This window comes from Chiloscyllium plagiosum, unplaced genomic scaffold, assembly GCF_037043375.1.
Source record: "Chiloscyllium plagiosum isolate Xiang-an unplaced genomic scaffold, Cpla_swu_hap1 HiC_scaffold_14, whole genome shotgun sequence".
NCBI lineage: Eukaryota > Metazoa > Chordata > Chondrichthyes > Orectolobiformes > Hemiscylliidae > Chiloscyllium > Chiloscyllium plagiosum.
The window spans coordinates 79895832-79920143 of NW_028270152.1; the positions used below are offsets into that span (position 1 = coordinate 79895832).

At 42.5% G+C, this 24312-nt stretch overlaps 1 protein-coding gene across 1 annotated transcript in view; it reads left to right on the forward strand.

Annotated features, from left to right (window-relative positions):
• The window catches only part of LOC122559109 (nuclear receptor subfamily 2 group C member 2), a 155208-nt gene that overhangs the window by 88875 nt on the left and 42021 nt on the right, over positions 1-24312 (forward strand). Inside the window, exons 9-11 of the mRNA XM_087994559.1 lie at positions 969-1090; positions 11539-11678; positions 19995-20096. Coding sequence (XP_087850685.1) covers positions 969-1090; positions 11539-11678; positions 19995-20096 — 364 coding nt within the window. The remainder of the gene's footprint in view (positions 1-968; positions 1091-11538; positions 11679-19994; positions 20097-24312) is intronic.

Genomic DNA, 24312 nt, shown 5'->3' on the forward strand with positions numbered 1-24312 from the left:
CAGATAGAGGCAGAAACCCCTGAGACCATCCTGATAGGGGGTGGACATGTGGAGGGATTGAATCTCTGTGGTGAAGAGGAGGCAGCTGGAGCCTGCAAATGTGAAATTCTGATACTGATATAGTGTCACAAGAAGTCCGGATGTAAGTGAGGAGGGAGTAGACAAGAGGAGAAAAAACATTGAGTCTCCTGCTCTCAAGCCTATTATCACATTACATGGGTTGGTCTCAGCACAGACTACCAACAATGACTTATTCAGCTTCTCTTCTGTCCTGTTCTGCCACCCATTTTGCCCTTACTTATCTACCTATTTCACATCTCTCTCTCTCTCTCTCTGCGCTTCATCTCCACCTATCGACTCACCTCTCCCTTCTACCCCTTCACCCTTCTCCCACAACCTTGTCTTCAGCATAAATACCAGGTTTTCCCAGCTGCTGAAGAGTCACCAGATGAAAATCTTTAACTCTGCTGACTTTGACCAACAATTTCTGTTTCCACTCCTATTGTGAAATATATTTTCATGATTCAGGTGTGAGAAAGGTACTAAAAGAAAAGCTTTATAAACTTAGCTGTATCCATGAAATCAGACAGTCAAAACAACATGAATCCTGTCTGATTTCTTTTGGACTGGAGCGATTTTTAAAAATGAGTTATATGTACTAACTCAACATCACTTTAGACCTATTCAGTTCTGGCTGTTGTGGTGGTTGGTAGTGTATTTACCCCAGAGCCAGGAGACCCAGGTAAAAGTCCTGTCTACTCCAGAGATGTGTCATAATATTTCTGAACAGGTTGTTTAAAATATCTAAATCTATTCAGCATAATAGTGTGTTTCGATAATGTAAATAGTAATACATGTTGTGTAATAATGTATAACTTTCAAACTATCTCAGTATTATTATACATTATGGTTTGCAGTTGTGGCATGAAGGGGCGATGAAGAATAATAGCATGGTTTTCTTTTAACAGCTGACCATGCCCACCCCGATGCCTGAGTACTTGAATGTCCATTACATCTGTGAATCTGCCTCCAGACTTCTCTTCCTGTCCATGCACTGGGCCAGATCGATTCCAGCATTCCAGGCTCTAGGGTAAGCCTTGTAGTTCACCCATCCTGATGCCAGAGAACTGTACTGTTGTTTAAAAAAAAGTATGAAATGATTGTTTGACTAAATACCACCAGCAAAAATAACTTTTGGGGGAAAACTGTTGGGAGAAACCCAAAGGGACAGCATAAATCGGCATTTGGAAAAGTACAGATTAATCAGCCATGGATTTATAATGACTAATTTGATTGAATTTTTTAAGGTGGGGAGAGAGGTACTGCAATTGATGTAATCACAAGGATTTTATCAATATCTTTTACGTTGTCTCACATGGCAGTCTGTTTGCAAATTAAAACCCATGAGAATCAAAAGAAAATGCCAAGTTGGATCTAAAATTGCCTGAGTGATAGGATGTAAAGGATGAGTGTTTTTAGTGCTGGACAATTGTTTCTCGTGAGGTTGCAGGTTTTTTTAAGAATTAGAATCCCTACAGTGTGGAAACAGGCCCTTCGGCGTAGCAGGTCCACACTAACCCTCCCAGACCTATTCCCTATTACTCTACATTTCCCTCTGACTAATGCACCTAACCTACACAGTCCTGAACACTATCGGCAATTTAGCATGGCCAATTCACCTGGCCTGCACATCTTCGGACTGTGGGCGGAAACCAGACCATCTTGAGGAAACACACAGGGCGTGGGGAGAACGTGTAAACTCCATACAGAGGCTGGAATCGAACCTGGGTCCCTGGCGCTGTGAGACTGCAGTGCTAACCATTGAGCCGCCCCAAACTGAGGGATTGATACTGGGACCCTCACTATTCGTGGTATATGTCAGTGATTAGGAAGTTTCATGGTAATAGAAAATTAGTCAGGCTTAGAATGAGGAAGAAAAGTTTAGTTGGCAGGAATGTATAAGTGGGTAAAAACAAGGACTGCAGATGCTGGAAACCAAAGTCTAGATTAGAGTGGCGCTGGAAAAGGCAGCATCCGAGGAGCAGGAAAATTGTCGTTTCAGGCAAAAGCCCTTCATCAGGAAAGTATAAGTGATTTTGTCTTGGGCTGAAAAATGAAACTTAATTCTGATAGATATGAGGTAATACATTTGAGAATGCATTTAGGCAAAGAAGTAGACAAAAGTACATAAATAATTTGGAGGAAGGTGTAGGTTGCCTGGTAAGCAAGTTTGCTGATGACACAAGGTTTGGCGGAGTAGCAGATAGTGAAGGGGACTGTCAGAGAATACAGAATATAGATAGGTTGGAGAGTTAGGCAGAGAAATAGCAGATGAAGTTCAATCCAGACAAATGCAAGGTGATGCATTTTGTAAGATTCAATTCAAGAGCAAACTGTACAGTAAATGGAAAATCCCTGGGCAAAATTGATGTACAGAGTGATCTGGGTGTTCAGGTCCATTGTTCCCTGAAGGTGGCAATGCAGATCAGTAGAGTGGTCAAGAAGGCATATATGGCATGCTTTGCTTCATTAGATGGAGTATTAAGTACATGAGTTGGCAGGTCATGTTGCAGAAGAAGACATAGATTTGGCCTCATTTGGAATAATGCGGACAGTTCTGTCACCACATTACCAAAAGGGTGTGGATACTTTGGAGAGGATGTAGAGAGGGTGCTTAGCTATGAAGAGAGGTTGAGTATTTAGGATTATTTTCATGAGAAAGACAGAGGTTGAGGGGGGACCTGATTGAGGTCTACAAAATCATGAGAGGTGTAGAGAGTTTGGATAGCAAGAAGCTTTTCCCCAGAGTGGGGGGACTATATTGCAAGGGGACATGAGTTCAAAGTGAGAGGGGAAAAGTTTAAGGGAGCTATGCATGGAAAGCTCTTTACACAGAGGGTAGTGGGTGCCTGGAACGGTTGCCAGCGGAAGTGGTAGAGGCGGGAATGATAATGTCATTTAAGAGGTATCTAGACAGTTACATGAATGGGTAGGGAGCAAAGGAATACAGACCCTTAGAAAATAGGTGGCAGTTTAGATAGAGGATCTGGATCGGCACAGGCTTGGAGGGCTGAAGTACTGTAATTTTCTTTGTTCTTTGTTCTAAGACCGATAAATAATGGGAACAGAGGGACCTAACCATATCTCCACAGAAGATATCTCTTGAAGATAGCAGGCCAAATAGTAATGTTGTTTAACAAAGCATAATGATCCTTCCGTCTATTTACGTACATATTGACTACATCAGGGGATGTGTGGATAGTGTAAGAAAATGGTGTTGTAAGAGGAAACATATCATTTCATTGGAGGCAGTTCAGAGATGATTCACTAGAATGACCCCTGATATAGAGAAGGATGTCTTAGGAGCAGTGGTTAAAAAGGTTGGGACTCTATTCACTGGAGGTTATAGAAATGAGAGGTGATCTCAATGAAATATATAGAATTATTAAGGGGTTTGACAGGGTAAGTGCTAGGAGGATATCCCCCTCATCAGACAGTCTAGGATGAAAGGGCATAGTGTCAGAATAAAGGGTGTCAATTTAAGACTGAGATGAAGAGGAATTTCTTCACCGAAGGTTTAGAGTTGTAGGAACTTCTTGCCATGAGAACTGTGTGGGCAGAGTCCTTGTGTATACTTAAGGTTGCAACAGATAGATTATTGATCAGAAGGAATATAAAAGGTTATGGGGAAAGACAGGAAAGTGGATGTGTGTAATGTCAGATCTGTCATGATCCGATTGAATGGCAGAGTAGGCTCAAGGGGCCAAATAGCCTATTTGTTACTATTTCATATGCTGTTATGCTCTTACAGGGAATCTAATTGAATAGCAGTACAGGTTTGAAAGGCTGAATGGTCTTCTCCTGCTCCTGTTTCTTATGTTCTTGTAACCTTAACAAAGTTCTTGAAGCATCTAATGGGAATTTTATTTGGCAAAGCAATGAACTGCAGAATTAAGCATGCTTCCTGAAAAAGGAAATTAAAGCATCACATGATGAGAACTTAGAAATTAAAATGGTCTTTTCCCAAAGATGGGAAATTTCAAGACAAGGGGGCACATTTTTAAGGTGAGAGCAGAAAGATTTAAAAAAGATATGAGGGGCAATGTTTTACACAGAGGGTTGTTTGCGTGTAGAATGAACTTCTGAGGAAGCGGTGGGTACAATTTCAACTTTTAAAAGATATTTGGATAAGTAAGTGAATAGGAAAGGTTTGGAGGGATATGGGCCAAGAGGCAGGCAGGTCAGACTAGTTTAGTTTTGGATTATGTACAGCATAGACTGGTTGGACTGAAGGGTCTGTTTCTGTGCTGTATGACTCTGACTATGATCCTGACTCTAAAGAGGATTGGGACAGTTCAGATGTGTGGTGGAAAATGTCATCATGGACCTTTTCGTTCACATGTTTGTCACAACTACTAGCTATGTCCACCATGTGGTTAGTGATATAGCTCACGTAGATAACTTTAAATCTTAATGATTCAAATTAAAGCAAACTAATAGTCAAGCTTTTGTTTAAACAGGAACAGTTAGGGAACTTCTCCAGTCGTTGGAGTCAGACCCAACACATAGGAAGGTGGTTTGTGGTTGTTCGAGCTCAGGCATCTCAGCTCCATGATTTCTTTGCAGGAATTCCTCAGGGTAGTGTCCTAGACCCAACTATCTTCAATTGTTTCATCAATGACCTTCCCTCCATTATAAGGTTGGAAGTGGGAACGTTCGCATGAAACGTGAGGGTAGATAGGAAGGGAAAGGAAGCAGATTGAAGAAAGAAAGAAAACATGAGGGTAAGAGTATAAAGCAAAGATCTAATGGATTGGATAAAGCAAGATGCTTTTCTTTATGTTGAGTCCAAGAAATGGAGAATAACCTCCACGGAGAAGACGAGCACCATGTTGTACATGGGTGAAGTCCGGGATAAGGTCTTCACACAAAGCTTTATCAATTGCTCAGTCTATCCGTTCTGATTCCCAATAAATTGTCTCCTACTGTCCCATAACGTAATCTTTTAACTCTCATTCTTCCCTATCCCTCTGCTGTTCATTCCTATTGCCATATCACAATTCAATCTACACTCTGAATGGGTGGCGTGGTGGCTCAGTGGTTAGCACTGCTGCTTCACGGTGCCAGGGACCTGGGTTTGATTCCAGCCCCGGGCGACTGTCTGTGCGGCGTGCCACATTCTCCCCGTGTCTATGTGGGTTTCCTCCGGGTACTCAGATTTCCTCCCACAGTCCAAAGATGTGCAGGTTTAGGTGAATTGGCCATGCTAAATTGCCCATAACATTCAGGGGTGTGTAGGTTAGGTGCATTAGTCAGGAGTAAATGCAGAGTAATAGGATAGGGGAACCGGTCTGGGTGGGTTACTCTTTGGAAGGTCGGTGGCAAATTACCTGTTTCCACACTGTAGGGATTCTATGAATCCTTACCCCTCTGTCACCCACTGACATTTACTGCCAATTTCATTCATTATCTCCTAAACTTGTAGGAAGTGGTACATTAATATCACTGGACTGGAAATCCAGATCCCCAGGCTAATGTACTGGGGACTTGGGTTCAAATCCCACCATTGGAAATCTGGAAGTCTGCTTCTAACAAACTGTTGAGATCTCCTGAAGGTCTGTCTTTTGGGGATCAGGACTTCAACATTGGAGTAATCACAAATCCTGGCCCACACCATATTGGGAAGTCAAACCTGACATGAATTTTTAACTGACCAGTGACCAGAGAATACCATGGCTTTTTAAAATAAGGATGGTGGGTGCACTCTTGAAGTTAGAGGACCAACAGGAGAGGCTGTGAAACACCGAAAGCAGTGCAGCTTCCATTTGGAAGAGAAGCAGAGAGAGGATCATCAATCAGGGCACTGAGTATAGAGGTTGGGAAGTTATGTTACAGCTGTATAGGATGTTGGTAAGGCTGCGTTGGAGTGTTGTGTTTAGTTTTGGTCACCTTGTTACAGGAAGGATGTTATTAAACTGGGAAGAGTGCAGAAGAAATTTTAAACGAACACTGTGTTCTCAGTGTTTGTTTAAAACATTTGGTGTGAAAAATGGCCACAGCTGCATAACCATCATTTAGGAAGGTCAGTCCCTTCACAGAGAGGCCAATAGCTCCTGCTCCGAGCAAGTAGTCTTTTAATGATCATACCAAGCTACTCAATGCATATTACACATTACGTACACCCACACAGCAGAACAAAGATCATATCCCTGGTATCAAGATAGATTAGGTTAGGGAGACAATTGAAGAGCCCCGAGCATAAATACTTTTATCATCTACAACAAAAGGGTGAAGTGCTGGAGGACTGCAGGGTGGCTGACGTGTGTTTTTTTAAATAAAAGATGTAATGAGAAGCATGGGAACTTGTGAATCTGACATTGGTGATGGGTAAGTTGTTGAAGGTGATTCTAAAAGATAGGATTTACATGCATTTGGAGAGGCAGGAAATGCTTAGAGATCGTCAGCACGGTTTTGTGCAAAGGAGATCATGTTTCACAAACTTGATTGAGGTTTTGGAGGAAGTAACCAAAAAGATTGATGAGGGCAGAATATTGTTTACTTGGACTTTAGTAAAGCCTTTCATAAGGTTCTGCATGGTAGAACAAACTAGTAAAATTAGATCACATGGGATCCCGGATGAGCTTGCTTTTTGGATACAAAATTGGCATAACAGGAGGATACAGAGGGTTGTTTTTCGGACTGGAGGCCAGTGACCAGCAGTGTTCCATGGGTATCAGTACTGGGTCCACTTCTGTTTGTCATTTTTAATTGATTTGGATGAGAATAAAGAAGGCATGGTTAGTAAATTTGTGGATTATACCATAATTGGGGGTATAGTGGTTAGAGAACCTTCTTCACGAAGACTTCTTTGGACTTCTTTGATGAAGTGACCAGGAAGGTTGATGAGGACAGGGTTGGAGGTGGGGGTGGGGGTGTGGTGGGCAGACGTAGTCTGTATGGATTTCAGTGAGGCTTTGATCAGATTCCATACAGTAGGCTGCTCTGTAAGGTTAGACCATATGGAATCCAAGGCGAGCTGAGAAATTGGATAAAAAATTGGCTTGATGGTAGAAAGCACGGGGAAATAATGGAAGGATGCTTGTCGGACTGGAGACCTGTGATGGACCTGTAATTTGAAAACAATGGGGTCAAGTAAAACACAATGAGGCCCTTTACTATCTCTCTTTCTTTCTCTATCTCAATATTAACACGCAGATTATATGCTCACTGTGGATGCAAATTTAGAAATCAACTTCAGCGAGACATTGGTAAGAGGCCTAAAGTTCAGTAGAGGCCTGAAGTTCAGCAAAGGCCAAATCATGGGCTTGAGGAAAGGCAATAAACTGATTTGGAAAGAATTCTGTGATGAAATCACTGCCCTGAAAATGAGTGAATGAGATGATTACATTTTCTTGGGTTGGTGTTCAAGATTTCAGCCAAATCCAGTCCGTGGCCATCAAGATCTCCGTCTTGGAGTTGGAAATTTAGATACCACCAGTGCAATAGTAGCTGCAAACACTTTAGATGGTAGCATTTCTACTCAAAGTACCATGTCTGAGAGAAAATCGATTACAACCAGAGAGCTTAAAAGAAGAGAGAAAAAAAAATAATGTTCCATTGGCAACATCCTTGCAAATATTTTCTGAACCCTTTCAAATTTCACAACATCTTTCTGAGAGGAAGGAGACCAGAATTGCAGGCAGTATTCCACCAGTGGCCTGATCAATGTCCTGTACAGCCGCAACATGACCTCCCAACTCCTGTACTCAATAATCTGACCAATAAAGGAAAGCATACCAAACACCACCTTCACTATCCTATCTACCTGCGACTCCACTTTCAAGGAGCTATGAACCTGCACTCCAAGGTCTCTTTGTTCAGCAACACACCATTAAGTGTATAAGTCCTGCTAAGATTTGCTTTCCCAAAATGCAGCACCTCGCATTTATCTGAATTAAACTCAATAAACAAAGTATTTTCCCTGCTGTTGGGGAGTCCAGAACTAGAGGGCATACGTTTAGGGTTAGAGGAGAAAGACATAAAAGAGACCTAAGGGGCACCTTTTTCACGAAGAGGATGGTACATGTGTGGAATGAGCTGCCAGAGGCTGGTACAATTGCAACATTTAAAAGGCATTTGGATGGGTATATGTATAGGAAGTGTTTGGAGGGATATGGGCTGAGTGCTGGAAGGTGAGACTAGCTTGGGTTGGGATATCTGATCGGTATGGACGAGTTGGACCGAAGGGTCTGTTTCCATGCTGTACATCTCTATAGCTGAAAATGTGTTGCTGGAACAGCGCAGCAGGTCAGGCAGCATCCAGGGAACAGAAGAATTGACATTTCGGGCATAAGCCCTTCTTCCTGAAGAAGGGCTTATGCCCGAAACGTCGATTCTCCTGTTCCCTGGATGCTGCCTGACCTGCTGCGCTGTCCCAGCAACACATTTTCAGCTCTGATCTCCAGCATCTGCAGACCTCACTTTCTCCTCGTACATCTCTATGACTCTATGTCATAGTTAGGATTGTAGTAAAGATAAGGCTAGTTCAGGTACTGGGAAATCCTTAGGTGGTGCATGTGATAGATTTGGGAAAGGAAATTGATGAAGGTGTTAAGCAGGAAAATTAAGAATTGTACTCAGTAAAAGATCAAGGAAAACAGTAAATGGAATTTGAGAATAATAAGACTGAAGATGTAATTTCAGTACCTACAGTACAAAGCCAAATCTTCACAACTTACTTTTAGCATTGCTGAATTGTTGAATGCTCAGAAGAAAAGTCCAGAAGTCGCATTCCCTTGTGCAAAACTGCTGTGAAACAAACTAGCTATTTGTTACTGGTTATTCAAATAACAGTATTCTAGTGTGAGGTAAAGTTAGTACTACAGGAACACACTATAATACATCAACCATGACTTTATTAAATAGCAGAACAAGCTAGAGGAATTGAATGTTTTAATGTCCATTCTGCTATTTGTCATTAATAGTAATTGGAGAGAATTAAGTTTTGCTGTACAAAGCCGAAGAAATTACAGTTAAACTAGGCTGAGTTACTTGCAGTACAGATCAGTAAGAGTACACCTGACAGCAAGGAAGTGCTGAGAAAGCACAAAGTGATTGAGCAAAGACGACCAAATTGTACAATTAGGCTTCAGTACAAGATCAAAATTTATAAGTCAGTAGATAATGCAGGTGCTCTCTTAAGATTTCCAATGAAGGCTGGTACATTTTTAGCTCCGAATCATACCTCCGAATTAATTTACAGAAATGATATGCCTATGTCTGGTGGAGATATTATTGGAGAAGGGACATTTTGCTCAGTAAATTGCTCAATGAACAACTGACCTAAAAATTGAGGAGTTTCTCACACATAGAAATGAACTGAATGTAAATCAAGGCTGTGTCCTATTGTAAGGTTTAAGAGTCATTATAAGGTTTAGAGAGAAACTGTTAGAGGAATTTCACTAAGAGCACATGGAGATATTTATAATAAAAGGTATTTTTGCTATGCAGATGGAGACAGCAACATTGCAGAGCAGATTGAAATATTTTTAGTAAGAACAGTCAATCATATTGTAATATTACCACACTATCATATAGTGCTGCAGAAAGAAGTGGACACATAGTGAAGAGTTTCTTGCAGAAGGAGATTTGACACCACTTCCACAAGCATCCACTCACTCTACCACCAATGCTCAGCAGCAGCAATGTGTACTATCTACAAGATGCACAGCAGAAATTCACCAAAGGTCCCTGCAAAGCACCTTCCAAACCTATGACCAATTCCATCTACAAGGATAAGGACAGCAGATACATGGGAACACCACCAAGTCTTCCAAGTCACTTATCATTCTGACTTGGAAAGATGTTGTAATTCCTTCAGTGAAGCTGGGTAAAATCCTGGAATTCCCTCCCTAACACCATTGTGAGTTAACCTAGAGCACATGGACAGCAGTAGTTCAAGAGATAGCTGAACCACCACTACCTTCTCAAGGGCAACAAGGAGTGGGCAATATATGCTGACCCAGACAGCGACATCCAAGACCCACAAATGAATTTTTGAAAAAGTACTCCTTGAGTATAAAGCTAGGTTATTATTTTCATGTTTCTTCTTGTCACAGGCTGGACAATTTTCTGTTCTCTTGTAAACTGTGGCACAGTGGCACGGTGGCACAGTGGTTAGCACTGCTGCCTCACAGCGCCACAGACCTGGGTTCAATTCCCAACTCAGGCGACTGACTGTGTGGAGTTTGCACATTCTCCCTGTGTCTGCGTGGGTTTCTTCCAGGTGCTTCGGTTTCCTCCCACAGTCCAAAAATGTGCAGGTCAGGGGAATTGGCCATGCTAAATTGTCCGTAGTGTTTGGTGAAGGGGTAAATGTAGGGGAATGGGTCTGGGTGGGTGCGCTTCGGCGGGTCGGTGTGGACTTGTTGGGCCAAAGGGCCTGTTTCCACACTGTAAGTAATCTAATCTAATCTAAAAAAAAAGTAATCTACTCTAATCTAATCTAAAATCTTGCCACAGTTCACAAAAGGTTTCCCTTATAAGTAATATTCAAACACACTTCTAGGGCAAGGTTTAGTTTGCTTAAGTCTGACAATAATAGCAAAGTAAGATAAACGCAAGTATAAATGAAGTGAAGATGAATCATGACACATCAAGCGTAAAGCATAGATTCATGCTGATCAGAAGATCCTGATGATAAGAAAGATTGGATCGGATGATTGCAGATTTTTGTAAAAATACCAGATGCATCTACATATCATGTAGAAAGACTGTCAGTGTCATGGAAATCATTTGTTTGAAAGAGGAAATTTTGACAAAGAAAGCATGATAATTCTACCATCATCCAAATTCTTTCTATGGTCCAACGTGAAAGTCAAAACTATGCAGAACATCCTTGTAAATCTTTTCTGAAACCTTTTAAGTTTCACAATATCTTGTCTATAGCTGGGAGACTGAAATTGAATGCAGTATTCTAAAAGTAGCTGAACCACTGTCCTGTACAGCTGCAATATGACCTCCCAGGTCCTATGTTGAATGCACTGCCCAATAAAGGCAAGTGTACCAAATACCCTCACTACCTTGTCTACCTGCGACTTCACTTTTAAGGAACTGTGAACCTGCATTCCATGGTCTGTTTGCTCGGCAACACTCTCCAGGACCTTACCATTAAGTGTATGTCCTAGTTTGCCTTGTCAAAATGCAGCACCTCATATTAATCTAAATTAAACTCCATCTGCCACTCCTGTGGCCTTCAGATCAAGGTACTCTGAGGTAACTTTTGTTGTCCATTACACCACCAATTTTGATTCATCTGCAAACTTGCTAACCATATCTTCTACATTCACAAGCAAATCATGTATATAAATGACAAAAAGCAGTGGACCTAGCACAGTTCCTTGCGGCACATCACTGGTCACTAGTAGAATAAAACAATAAACCATCTTTTCTTTAAACAAAGCTGAAGGCAGCTCATGGGAGTTTGCTGTGAGAATGTGAATGTGCAGAATTTTAATTTGAATGTGTTGTGTATTTCAGTCAGGATTGTAACACCAGCCTGGTGCGAGCCTGCTGGAATGAGCTGTTCACTTTGGCCTTGGCACAGTGTTCTCAGGTCATGAATCTCTCTACTATCCTCACTGCGATTGTAAACCACCTGCAGAGTGGCCTGCAGCAAGGTGAGTGCAAGTGCTGTCAGAACCAATAGCATGAGCTGCAATTTACGAGAGCACTTCCTGAGCTCAGTCTGTCAGATGACAGCCTGAATTGATCATGCTATATTTATTATGCTATTTTCTGACCTGGAGTATTGTAGCCGAGAGTTTTTTTTAGCCACGATTTATGTGGCGTTCATGGTCAGAGGAAGCCCAGGTATGTGAACTCGAAGTATTTATGTCTGCCTGTCTTAAGCAAGGGTATGTTCTGAACAAAATCCATATAGCTTCATGAATCATTCACAAAGGTCCCCAGTCACACCTACATTTTTCCATCCTGCAAATCCTGGATGCTGGACTCCAGTGGAAGTGTATAATATTGGGGACCAGATGCTAGACCCAGAGCTGCCAAGTATCTGGAGTTTGAGATGATGGGTAGAGGAAGAGGCTGTAATTGAGGAGGAGTGAATGATGCAGGGGAATGAAAACAGAGACATTAAGATTATGAAGAAAATAAAAGGAAACAGAAAATGTTTGTTGTGGAGAGAAGAGAGATGGTTGGAGAGAGTGAAACTGGGTTTGTCAGGGAGAGATAGCTGGAGAGGAGGGCAAAGGTATTGGGAAGGGAGACACTCAGCAAGAGAGAGAGAATTGGGTTAAGAAAAGAAGAGTAAGTGCCAGGTTGAAGAAAGAAAGGGAATTGAAGGAGGTTTTGCAAGAAAAAGACACTGAGTTCTTGGGAGAAGGACAGAAAGAGGGGATGTTTCCATGTGCAGGTAAACAAGTAGTTCATTAACTTTCATTGTCCAAGTTATTACAAATTTTTCAGTCTTTATTTATGCCTTCGTGTACCTAAACTGAAGCACAGCATTTTGCATTATATATGTGCACGTACTTCCCTAAAGGAAATGTTTAAAATGGGAAAAAGCATTTGTAGACATTGTCTGCTCTAACTAATAAAGCATAAACTTCATCTGATTTCGTCAAGAGGTGTTGGAAGCATTAGCACCCATCTGTCAACTCTAAGTCAATGGTTTTCCTTTTGAATATATTTTATATATGTTAGCTACTGGTCTGACACTGACCTTGACTTTAATGCCCTTTTTATTAATTGTCTTTGATAAAAGGACGCTGATCTAAAAGGTAAGCTTACTTTTTCACTCCCTCTCTACAGAGGCTTCAGTCTACCTGGCTGAGTAGTTTGAGTTTTTTTTTAAATGTTAGACTTTTAGCATCATAAGCATACAGGTTTTGGAGTAATTCCATTTTTGTCAGATCTGATGTTAGATTGGTGGGGGAGCCTGTATATCCCATGCATCTTGTTTTGGAGGAGCTTAGGGAAGATGAGGTGATCAAGCAAATTGGGAATAAAAATGCTACTTTTACAGGCAAAGTATTACTTAATTGGGAACAGTCCAGGGACAACCATTTGTCAGTCAAGCAAACACAGGGGTAAAAGGAGTTGGTGAAAGTTAGACTAACAGGGCAGCAGAGAGCTTCAGCTAAACAGTACTGAATGTTGAATAGGCCAGAAGAGTTTTTGTATAGCTGAGGCGAGAGGTAACAAAGGTATTGAGGGTTTTAGCAACTGATGAGCTGAGTTGGAATGGATAGTTATGTTGTACCTGAGCTGGAAGTAGATGATCTTAGTAATGGAGGGGGCAGAGTATCATAGAGATGTACAGCATGGAAATAGACTCTTTGGTCCGGCGCATCCATGACGACCAGATATCACAACCTAATCTACTCCCATTTGCAAGTACTTGGCCCTTATCCCTCTCAACCCTTCCAATTCATATCTCCATCCAGATGCCTTTTGAATGTTATTATTGTACCAGCCTCCATCACTTGCTCTGCCAGCGCATTCCATGCAAGCACCACTCTCTGTATAAAAAAGTTTCCCGTTAGGTCTCTTTTGTATCTTTCCCCTCTCACTCTAAACCAGTGCCCTCTAGTTCTGGACTCCCCCACCCCAGGGAAAAGACCCTATTTATCCTATCAATGCCCCTCATGATTTTATAATTCTCTGTAAGGTCACTCTTCAGCCTCTGACACTCCAAAGAAAACAGTCCCAGCCTATTTAACCTCTCCATATAGCTCAGATCCTTGTAATCTTTTCTGAACCCTTTCAAGTTTCACAACATCCTTCCGAAAGGAAGGGGACTAGAATTGCATGCAATATTTGAAAAATGGCCTCAATAACGTCTTGAACATGACCTCCCAACACCTGTACTCCATGCTCTGACCAATAAAGGAAAGCATACCAAACGCCTTCTTCACTATCCTGTCTACCTGTGACTCTACTTTCAAGGAGCTATGAACCTGCACTGCAAGGCCTCTTTGTTCAGCAACACTCTCTACGACCTTACCATTAAGTGTATAGATTCTGCTAAGATTTGCTTTCTGAAAATGCAGCACCTCGCATTTATCTAAATTAAACTCTATCTGCCACTTCTCAGCCCATTGGCCCATCTGATCAATATCCAGTTGTAATCTAAGGTGACCTTCTTCGCTGTCCACTACACCTCCAATTTTGGTGTCATCAGCAAACTTACTAAAGGTACCTCTTATGCTCACAACCAAATCATTTTGTATAAATGATGAAAAGTAGAGGGCCCAGCACTGATCCTTGTGGCACTCCATTGGTCACAGGCCTCCAGTCTGAAAAACAACCCTCCCACCTCCACCCTCTGTCTTCTACCTTCGAGCCAGTTCTGTATCCAAATGGCTAGTTATCCCTGCATTCCATGAGATCAAACCTTGCTAACCAATGTCCCATGATGAACCTTGTCGAACGCCTTACTGAAGTCCATATAGATCACATTCACTGCTCTGTCCTCAGCAATCCTCTTTGTAACTTCTTCCAAAAACTCAATCAAGTTTGTGAGACATGATTTCCCACGCACAAAGCCATGTTGACTCTATCAGTCTTTGCCCTTCCAAATACATGTACATCCTGTCCCTCAGGATTCCCTCCAACAACTTGCCCACCACCGACGTCAGGCTCACTAGTCTATATTTCCCTGGCTTGTCCTTTCCACACTTCTTAAACAGTGGCACCACGTTAGCCAACCTCCAGTCTTCCGGCACGTCACCTGTGACTATCGATGATACAAATATCTCAGCAAGAGGCCCAGCAATCACTTCTCTAGCTTCCCACAGAGTTTTAGGGTATTCCTGATCAGGTCCTGGGGATTTATCCACCTTTATGCATTTCCAGACATCCAGCACTTCCTCCTCTGTAATATGGACATTTTCAAGATGTCACCATCTATTTCTCTCCATTCTATATCTTCCATGTCATTCTTCACAGTAAACGCTGATACAAAATGCTCGTTTTGTGTGTCTCCCATCTCCTGTGGCTGCACACAAAGGCCGCCGTGCTGATCTTTGAGGGGCCCTATTCTCTCCCTAGTTACCATTTGACCTTAAATGTATTTGTAAAAACCCTTTGGATTCTCCTTAACTCTTTTTGCCAAAGCTATCTCATGTCCCCTTTTGCCCTCCTGATTTCCCTCTTAAGTATACTCCTACTGCCTTTATACTCTTCTAAGGATTTACTCAATCTATCCTGTCTATATCTGACATATGCTTCCTTCTTTTCTTTAAACAAACTCTCAATTTCTCTAGTCATCCAGCATTCCCTACACCTACCAGCCTTTCCTTTCATCCTAACGGGTCCTGTCTCTGGACTCTCGTTATCTCATTTCTGAAGGCTTCCCATTGTCCAGCCGTCCCTTTACCTACGAACATCTGCCCCCAATCAGCTTTTGAAAGTTCTTGCCTAATACCGTCAAAATTAGCTTTCCTCCAACTTCGAACTTCAACTTTTAGATCTGGTCTATCCTTTTCCATCACTATTTTAAAACTAATACAATTATAGACATATGATAAGAAACTCCACTGGGTTCAGATATGACACATGAAGAGACTGTGTCAGCCTTGTGGTGAGGTATGGAGTTGGTAGCTCTGGAGTGGATTTTTTCAGAAAAACCCAGGGACATTGGCTTTGATCTTCTGAATGTTTAATTGGAGAATATTTCTGCTCGTTTAATATTGGATGTCGGAGAAGTAGTCTGATACCTTACAGACAATGGGGGACTTGCGGGAGCTGGAACTTGGTGTCTTCCAGTCTACATAGAGTCATAGTTGTACAGCACAGAAACAGGCCCTTCAGTCAACCACCAAATACCCAATTACACTAATCCCATTTACCTGCACTTGGTCCACAGCCTACTATGCCCTGGCATAAGTACTCATCCAGATGCTTTTTAAATGTGGTGAGAGCACCTGCCTCCACCTCCCTCTCAGGCAACCCATTCCATATCTCCAAAACCCACTGGGTGAAAAAAGTATTTTTCATATCTACACTAAGCCACTTACTCCTCACCTGTGCCCTCTGGTCTTAGACATGTTGCCCGTAGGGAAGAGATTCTCATGGGTGTCGGTTACACCTATGCCTCTCATAATTTTGTATACCTCACTCAAACCCATCCCTTAGCCTTCTGTGCTCCAAGGAAAGCAAACCCAGCTTAGCTAGTGTCTCAGCATAACTGAGACTTTTCACTCCAGGTAACATCCTGGTGAATCTCCAGCACAATCTCATTCTTACTATAATGTGGTGGTCACAGCTACACACAGTACTCCAGCTGTGGCCTAGAATCCTTCCAGGGTAAAAATAGGCCATTTGGACCTCTGACCCTCTGAAGAGTAACCCACCCAGACCCATTCCCCTACCGAATTGCTGTATATTTCTCTTGACTAAAGTACTTAACCTACACATCCATGAACACTATGGGCAATTTAGCATGGCCAAATCACTTAACCTGCATATATTTGGACTGAGGGAGGAAACTGGAGTACCCGGAGGAAACCCATGCAGACAATGAGGAGAATGTGCAAACTCCACACAGACAGTCGCCTGAGACTGGAATCAAACTCGGGTTCCTGGTGCTGTGAGGCAGCAGTGCTAACCATTGAGCCACCGTGCTGCCCTCAGTTCTATACAGCTCCAATGTAACTGGGATTCACTTAGTGTTAGAGATCTAGATGGAGGAGAATTTGTAAGGAGCATCCAGGAGGGTTTTATTGAGCAGTATGTAAACAGTCATCCTTGGGAAGGGGCCATTCTGGACCTGCAGTTGCGGAATGAGCCTGGCCAGGCGGTTGAAGTTTCAGTAGGGGATTACTTTGGGAGTAGTGATCACAATTCCATAAGTTTTAGAACATGCATGGAGAAAGACGAGAGTGGTCCTAAAGGAAGAGTGCTAAACTGGGGGAAGACCAAGTACAGCAAAATCCGGCAGGAGCTGGGAAATATCGATTGGGAATAGGTGTTTGAGGGTAAATCCACATTTGATATGTGTGAGACTTTTAAAGAGAGGTTGGTTAAAGTGCAGGACAGACATGTCCCTGTGAAAATGAGGGATCGGAATGGCAAGATTAGGGAACCATGGATGACAGGTGAAATTGTGAGACTAGCTAAGAAGAAGAAGGAAGCATACATAAGGTCTAGGCAACAGATAACATGTAGCTTTGGAAGAAAATTGAGAAAGTAGGACCAATCTGAAACGAGGAATTAAGAGAGCTAAAAGGGGTCATGAAATTTCTTAGGCAAACGCAAGGAAAATCCCAAAGCCTTTTATTTGTTTCTGAGGAGCAAGATGGTAACTAGAAAAAAGATTGGCCCACTCAAGGACAAAGGGGGAGCATTAGCACGGAGTGGGAGAAAATGGGTGAGATTCTTAATGAATACATTGCATTGGTATTCGCAGAGGAAGGGGACGTGACAGATGTTGAGTTTAGGGATAGATGTTTGATTACTCTAGGTCAGGTCGGTATAAAGAGGGATGTAGTGTTGGGTATTCTAAAAGTCATGAAGGTGGACAAGTCCCCATGTCCGGATAGGATCTATCCCAGGTCACTGAGCGTAGCGAGAGAGGAAACAGCTGGGGCCTTAACGGATATTTTTGCAACATGCTTGAACATGGGTGAGGTCCCAGAGGACTGGAGAATTGCTAATCTTGAGCCCTTGTTTAAGAAGGGTAACAGGGATGATCCAGGTAATTAAAGACCAGTGAGCCTGATGTCAGTGGTATGGAAGCTCTGGAGAAGATACTGAGGGAAATGGTCTATTTACATTGAAAGGAAATGGGCTTATCAGTGACAAGCAACATGGTTTTGTGCAGGGAAGGTCATGTCTTACCAACTTGATAGAATTCTTTGAGGAAATGACAAAGTTGATTGATGAGGGAAGGACTTCAGTAAGGTGTTTGATAAGATTCCCATGGTAGGCTGATGGAGAGGTGAAGTCCTGTGGGGTCCAGGGTGTACTATCTAGATGAATAGAGAGCTAGCTGGGCAGCAGGAGACAGTAGTAGTGGAAGGGAGTTTCTCAAAATGGAGAACTGTGACCAGTGGTGTCCCACAGACCACTGTTGTATGTGATGTACATAAATGATCTAGAGGAAAGTATAGGTGGTCTGATTAGCAAGTTTGCAGATGACATTAAGATTGGTGGAGTAGCAGATAGTGAAGGGGACTGTCAAGAATGCAGCAGAATATAGATAGATTGGAGAGTTGGGCAGAGAAATGGCAGATGGAGTTCAATCCGGGCGAATGCAAGATGATGCATTTTGAAAGATTCAATTAAAGAGTAAAGTATACAGTAAATGGAAAAGCCCTGGGGAAAATAGATGTACAGAGATATCTGGGTGTTCAAGTCAGTTACCCCCGAAGGTGGCATAGCAGATCGATAGAGTGGTCAAGGCGGCATACGGCATGCTTTTCATCATTGGACAGGGTATTAAGTACAAGAGTTGGCAGGTCTTGTTACAGTTGTATAGGACTTTGGTTCGGCCTCATTTGAAATACTGTGTATAGTTCTGGTCGCCAAATTGCCAAAAGGATGTAAATGCTTTGGAGAGGGTGCAGAGGAGTTTCACCAGAATGTTGCCTGGTATGGAGGGTGCCAGCTATGAAGAGAGATTGACTGGATTAGGATTATTTTCATTAGAAAGATGGAGGTTGAGTGAGGACTTGATTGAGGTCTACAAAATCATGAGGGGTATAGTCAGGGTGGATAGCAAGAAACTTTTTCTCAGACCGGGGGGGCTCAATTACTAGGGGTCACGAGTTCAAGGTGAGAAGGGCAAAGTTTAAGGGAGATACGCATGGAAAGTTCTTTATGACGAGGGTGGTGGGTGCCTGGAACACGTTGGCCAGCGGAGGTGGTAGAGACAGGCACGATAGCGTCATTTAAGATGTATCTAGACACATACATGAATGGGCAAGGAGCAGAGAGATACAGATCCTCAGAAAATAGGCGACAGGTTTAGATAGAGGATCTGGATCGGCACAAGCTTGGAGGACTGAAGGGCCTGTTTCGGTGTTGTAATTTTCTTTGTTCTTGACCTCCTTGACCTTATAATCTGGGCCATGACTGTAAGAGTCCCTTCTGCTTCTGAACTGTCCTATTAATTTGTCTGCCACTTTAAGGCATCTGTGGACACCATCCTAAGAACTCTCTGTTCCTCGCAGCTTCCTAGTGTCCTGCCAGCTTCTGTAAATTTCACCTCATCCAGAAATACCAACTTGTTCCAAGTCCCATTCACCCATCAGTGCAGTGCTCACTGGTGTATAGCAGCTTCCAGTTAACCACTGCCCTTATTTTAAAATTGTCATCCTTGTTTTCAAATCCCTTTCTACTTCTGAGATGTCTGCGTTCCTCCATTCCAGCTTTTGAGCATTTCTGATTTCAATATTTCCACCATTGGTAGCCGTGCCTATGTCTGCTGAGGTCCTAAACTGTGAATTCCCTCTGTAAACCTTTGCATCTGTCTCTCCTCACTTGAAAGCTTTTGGTCAGCAGTCCTAAACTTTCCTCTGGTAGCCCTTGAATTTAGGTGGGACACTGTATAGGAGCTATGGAAATGCAGTGTTATTGTTAAAGATGCCAAACTGCTCTGTGCTTTTAATGGTGGCATGAAGCAGTCGTGGCTTTTTTGAAAATGGCTTTTGTTATCCAGAGACAAGCCACTGGTGGTGAGCAAGAAATGGAACTGACCATTTCCTCCTCGTGGAATTTTGTGAGACAGCGAGAGTATTCCCACTCCTTTCTGAGGAAAGTAGTGGAAAAGTGACCCGTCACTTCTGTGGAGCAGAGCTTGCGTGTACTATCACCATCTGTCAGGAAATCGAGTACAAAATGTATCTTGGCATTCCTGATTTCCCAATCTGTCTCCTTAATCTATATGTACATTAACAGAGGTCGAACCTGAGGCATTATTTGAAGCTGGTTTTCTGCTTTAATGACTGTTGACACTTTTGTTTAAACTGCAGGTTACTCCAGTGTGGAGTCAGGTTCACCAGACAATGTGGTGACCTCATTGGAGGATCCCAATGAGAGGAAGCAGACAGAGGGACGTTCAGGGGCTATTACAGGTACCTGACATCTGATGGAGCCTCACATTCCACCCCCAGCTCCCTGCATTCTGATTTCAATTCAATCTTCACCTAGTCATGTTTTTACTGTGCTCATTTATAATGATAACTAATGTCTCTGCTTGTCGTGAGGGACTGACCATTAACTTCAGACTGCAGCACATTTAGAACCAGAATATATCCTGAGTGTGGAGATTAAATCTCAAATTTCATTATAAAACACCATAGAGTTTTAGTCCCTTCATATAAGGGAAGATAAACTGACACTGGTCGCAGTCCAGAAAAAGTTCCACTAGGTTAACATAGGGGAATGGATGTACTGTTTTATGAGAAGAATCACAGAATCATAGAAATGCATATAATATGGAAAGAGGCATTCAGCCCATCAAGTCTGCACTGACCTTTCAAAGAGCATCCCATCCAGACATGGCTCCTGACCCTATCCCCATAACTAAACATTTACCATGCTAATCCAATTATCCCTGGCTACTCATTATCCCTCATTCCAGAAAATGGTCTAATTGTACTGTCTCTGGTGAAAGTGATCTAAGATAAAGAAACTGAAACTCAGCTGGCCTTACTAATATCCTGTAAAATATGGAAAGGCTCGAATCAATGAGACCAAAAGACATAGGAGCAGAGCGAGTTTTGAGAAGATTTGTAGCTCAGGTTGAGGTTCTGGATGTAGGTTTGCTCACTTTGCTGTAAGGTTCATTTCCAGACGTTTCGTCACCCTACTGGGTAACATCTTCAGTGGGCCTCCAGGCGAAGCAGTGCTGATGATTCCTGCTTTCTACTTATGTTTGGGTTTCATTGGGTTGGTGATGTCATTTTCTGTTCTTTTTCTCAGGGGATGGTAGATAGAATCTAACTAGATGTGTTCGTTGATAGAGTTCCAGTTGGGATGCCATACTTCTAGGAATTCTCATGCGTATCTCTGTTTGGCTTGTCCTAGGATGGATGTGTTGTCCCAGTCGAAGTGGTATGTAAGGACACTAGTGAGAGAGGGTCATGTCATTTTGTGGCTAGTTGATGTTCATGTATCCTGGTGGCTAGTTTTCTGCCTGTTTGTCCAATGTAGTGTTTGTTACAGTTCTTGCACAGTATTTTGTAAATGACATTAGTTTTGCTTGTTGCCTGTATAGGGTCTTTCAAGTTCATTAGCTGCTGTTTTAGTGTGTTGGTGGGTTTGTGGGCTACCATAATGCCAAGGGGTCTGAGTAGTCTGGGAGTAATTTCTGAGATGTCTTTGATGGAGGGGAGAGTGGCTATGGTTTCTAGATGTGTTTTGTCTACTTGTTTGGGTTTGTTGCTGAGAAATCAGCGGACTGTGTTCATTGGGTATCCATTCTTTCTGAATGCACGGTATAGGTGATTTTCCTGTGCTCTGCATAGTTCCTCTGTGCTGCAGTGTGTGTTGGCTCATTGAAATAATGTTCTGATGCAGCTTCTTTTGTGGATGTTGGGATGATTGCTCTGCAGTTCAATATTTGGTCCGTATGTTGTTTTCCTGTAGATGCTTGTTTGAAGTTCCCCACTGGCTGTTCGCTCTACTGTGACAACTAGAAATGGCAGTTTGTTGTTGGTTTCCTCCTGTTAGGTGAATTTTATGCCAGTAAGGGTATTATTCATGGTCTTGAAGGTTTCCTCTAATTTGTTTCGTTTAGTGTTGACAAAGGTGTCATCCACTTAGCGGACCCAAACTTTACTGGTAGCAATCTAATAAACCTTTTCTGGACTGCCTCCAAAAACTTTCCTTTGGAAAAGGGACAGAAATGGTCACTGCATTCCAGCTGTGGTATCTCGAGTGCCTTGTACAGTTTTTATTTTCCATTCGCTTTGCAGTAAAGATCAACATTCTATTTGCTTTCATAATAACCTGGAGTGCCACAAGGATCGGTGCTGGGTCCTCTACTTTTTTGTCATTTTTATAAATGATTTGGATGTGAGCATAAGAGGTATGGTTAGTAAGTTTGCAGATGACACCAAAATTGGTGGTGTGGTGGACAGCGAAGAGGGTTACCTCAGATTACAACATGATCTGGACCAGATGGGCCAATGGGCTGAGAAGTGGCAGATGGAGTTTAATTCAGATAAATGCAAGGTGCTGCATTTTGGGAAAGCAAATCTTAGCAGGACTTATACACTTAATGGTAAGGTCCTAGGGAGTGATGCTGAACAAAGAGACCTTGGAGTGCAGGTTCATAGCTCCTTGAAAGTGGAGTCACAGGTCGATAGGATAGTGAAGAAGGCGTTTGGTATGCTTTCCTTTATTGGTCAGAGTATTGAGTACAGGAGTTGGGAGGTCATGTTGCGGCTGTACAGGTCATTGGTTGGGCCACTGATGGAATATTGCATGCAATTCTGGTCTCCTTCCTATCGGAAAGATGTTGTGAAACTTGAAAGGGTTTGGAAAAGATTTACAAGGATGTAGCCAGGGTTGGAGGATTGAGAGGCTGAACAGGCTGGGGCTGTTTTCCCTGGAGCGTCGGAGGCTGAGGGTGACCTTAGAGGATTACAAAATTATCAGGGGTGTGGATAGGCTAAATAGGCAAAATCTTTTCCCTGGGGTGGGGGAGTCCAGAACTAGAGGGCATAGGTTTAGGGTGAGAGGGGAAAGATATAAAAGAGACCTAAGAGGCAACTTTTCACTCAGAGGGTGGTATGTGTATGGAATGAGCTGCCAGAGGAAGTGGTGGAGGCTGGTACAATTGCAACATTTAAAAGGCATTTGGGTATATGAATAGGAAGGGTTTGGAGGGGTATGGGTCGGGTGCTGCCAAGTGGGACTAGATTGGGTTGGGATATCTGGTCGGCATGGACGGGTTGGACCGAAGGGTCTGTTTCCATGCTGTACATCTCTATGACTCAATAACTTGTATGCTAGTGATTCATGAATGAGACTCCCAAATACTTGTGTGGTGTAGCTTTCTGCAGTCTTTCTGCAGGGAGGCAACATACCATCCTGGAATATTATTTATGGTCACAGAAACTATTCCCCTTACAATTTATTCCCCATACAATTTATTCCCCTCTAACTATTGCATTCCTACACTTTCTCCTCAACATTGGCAACAGAGCCAATGATGATGCAATGAATTTGGCTGTCTCTACTTTCCTCAGAGACTATACACCACGTACAGTATCCAAAATGGTATATCTGTTTTGCACTGCTGTTACTCTGCCTGGTGGTCACCCATTTCCTTTTTGGCTGTGGAATGTTCGCTTTGGATGCGAATACCTCTCTTATACGTATTATACATGATACTCTGAACTTCACAGTATTCCCAAGCACTCAAACTCCAAGACCCTGGTTTCCAGGAACCTCAATCCTGTGCGCTGTCTGTATCCCTCTGCTGTCTGTCAATGTACAGTTGACTGCTTACTTTTCCACTTAACCTTTTATGTCAGCAAACCCAGATACACTCCGTCCCTCATCTAGGTCATTAATATAGATTATAAATAGCTGACTTCGGAATACTGATTATTGCAGTACCACACTAGTTATAGCCTTACAATCTAACCATCTCCCAATCTTTATTTTTGTCTTTTAAGCAAGTCTAAATCTATATTAATATATTACCTTAAATTATGTTTCACACTATTACTACAATCATGGAATCCTGTAAGGCATCAGGACCCTTCGAAGAGCATCAATGAGTATGACTAGTCCATCCTGCATAACCTTGGATACAACAGGACAAATTGTATGCTCAGTCCATCTAACCTGCACATCTTTGGACCATCGGAAGAAACGAGAGCCTCCGGAGCAAATCCACGTAGACCCTGGGTGAACGTGTAAACTCCAAACAGTCACTCATCCAAGGCTTGAATTGAACCTGGTTCCCTGCGCTGTGAGGCAACAGTGCTACCAGTCTGTGTAGTTTATATGAGGAATAACAACTCCTAATATTATGTATAACCCTTATTATGTGTCCCTCTAATGTCTTTATTCACTATTCTACAATACACCTACTGTTCAACAGTCTATAAACAACTCAATCAATTTTTTTTAACATTTGCTACTTATTAACGAATTCCCCACTATCAACATCCTACGGGTACTATTGACCAGAAATGCAACTGAATTTGTCACCTAAACACGGTTGTTGCAAAAGCAAGTCAGAGGCTAGAAATATTGTGGTGAGTAACTCACCTCCTAATTCCCCAAAGCCTGGCTATCATCTACAAGGTATAAGACCGGAGGATGATGAAA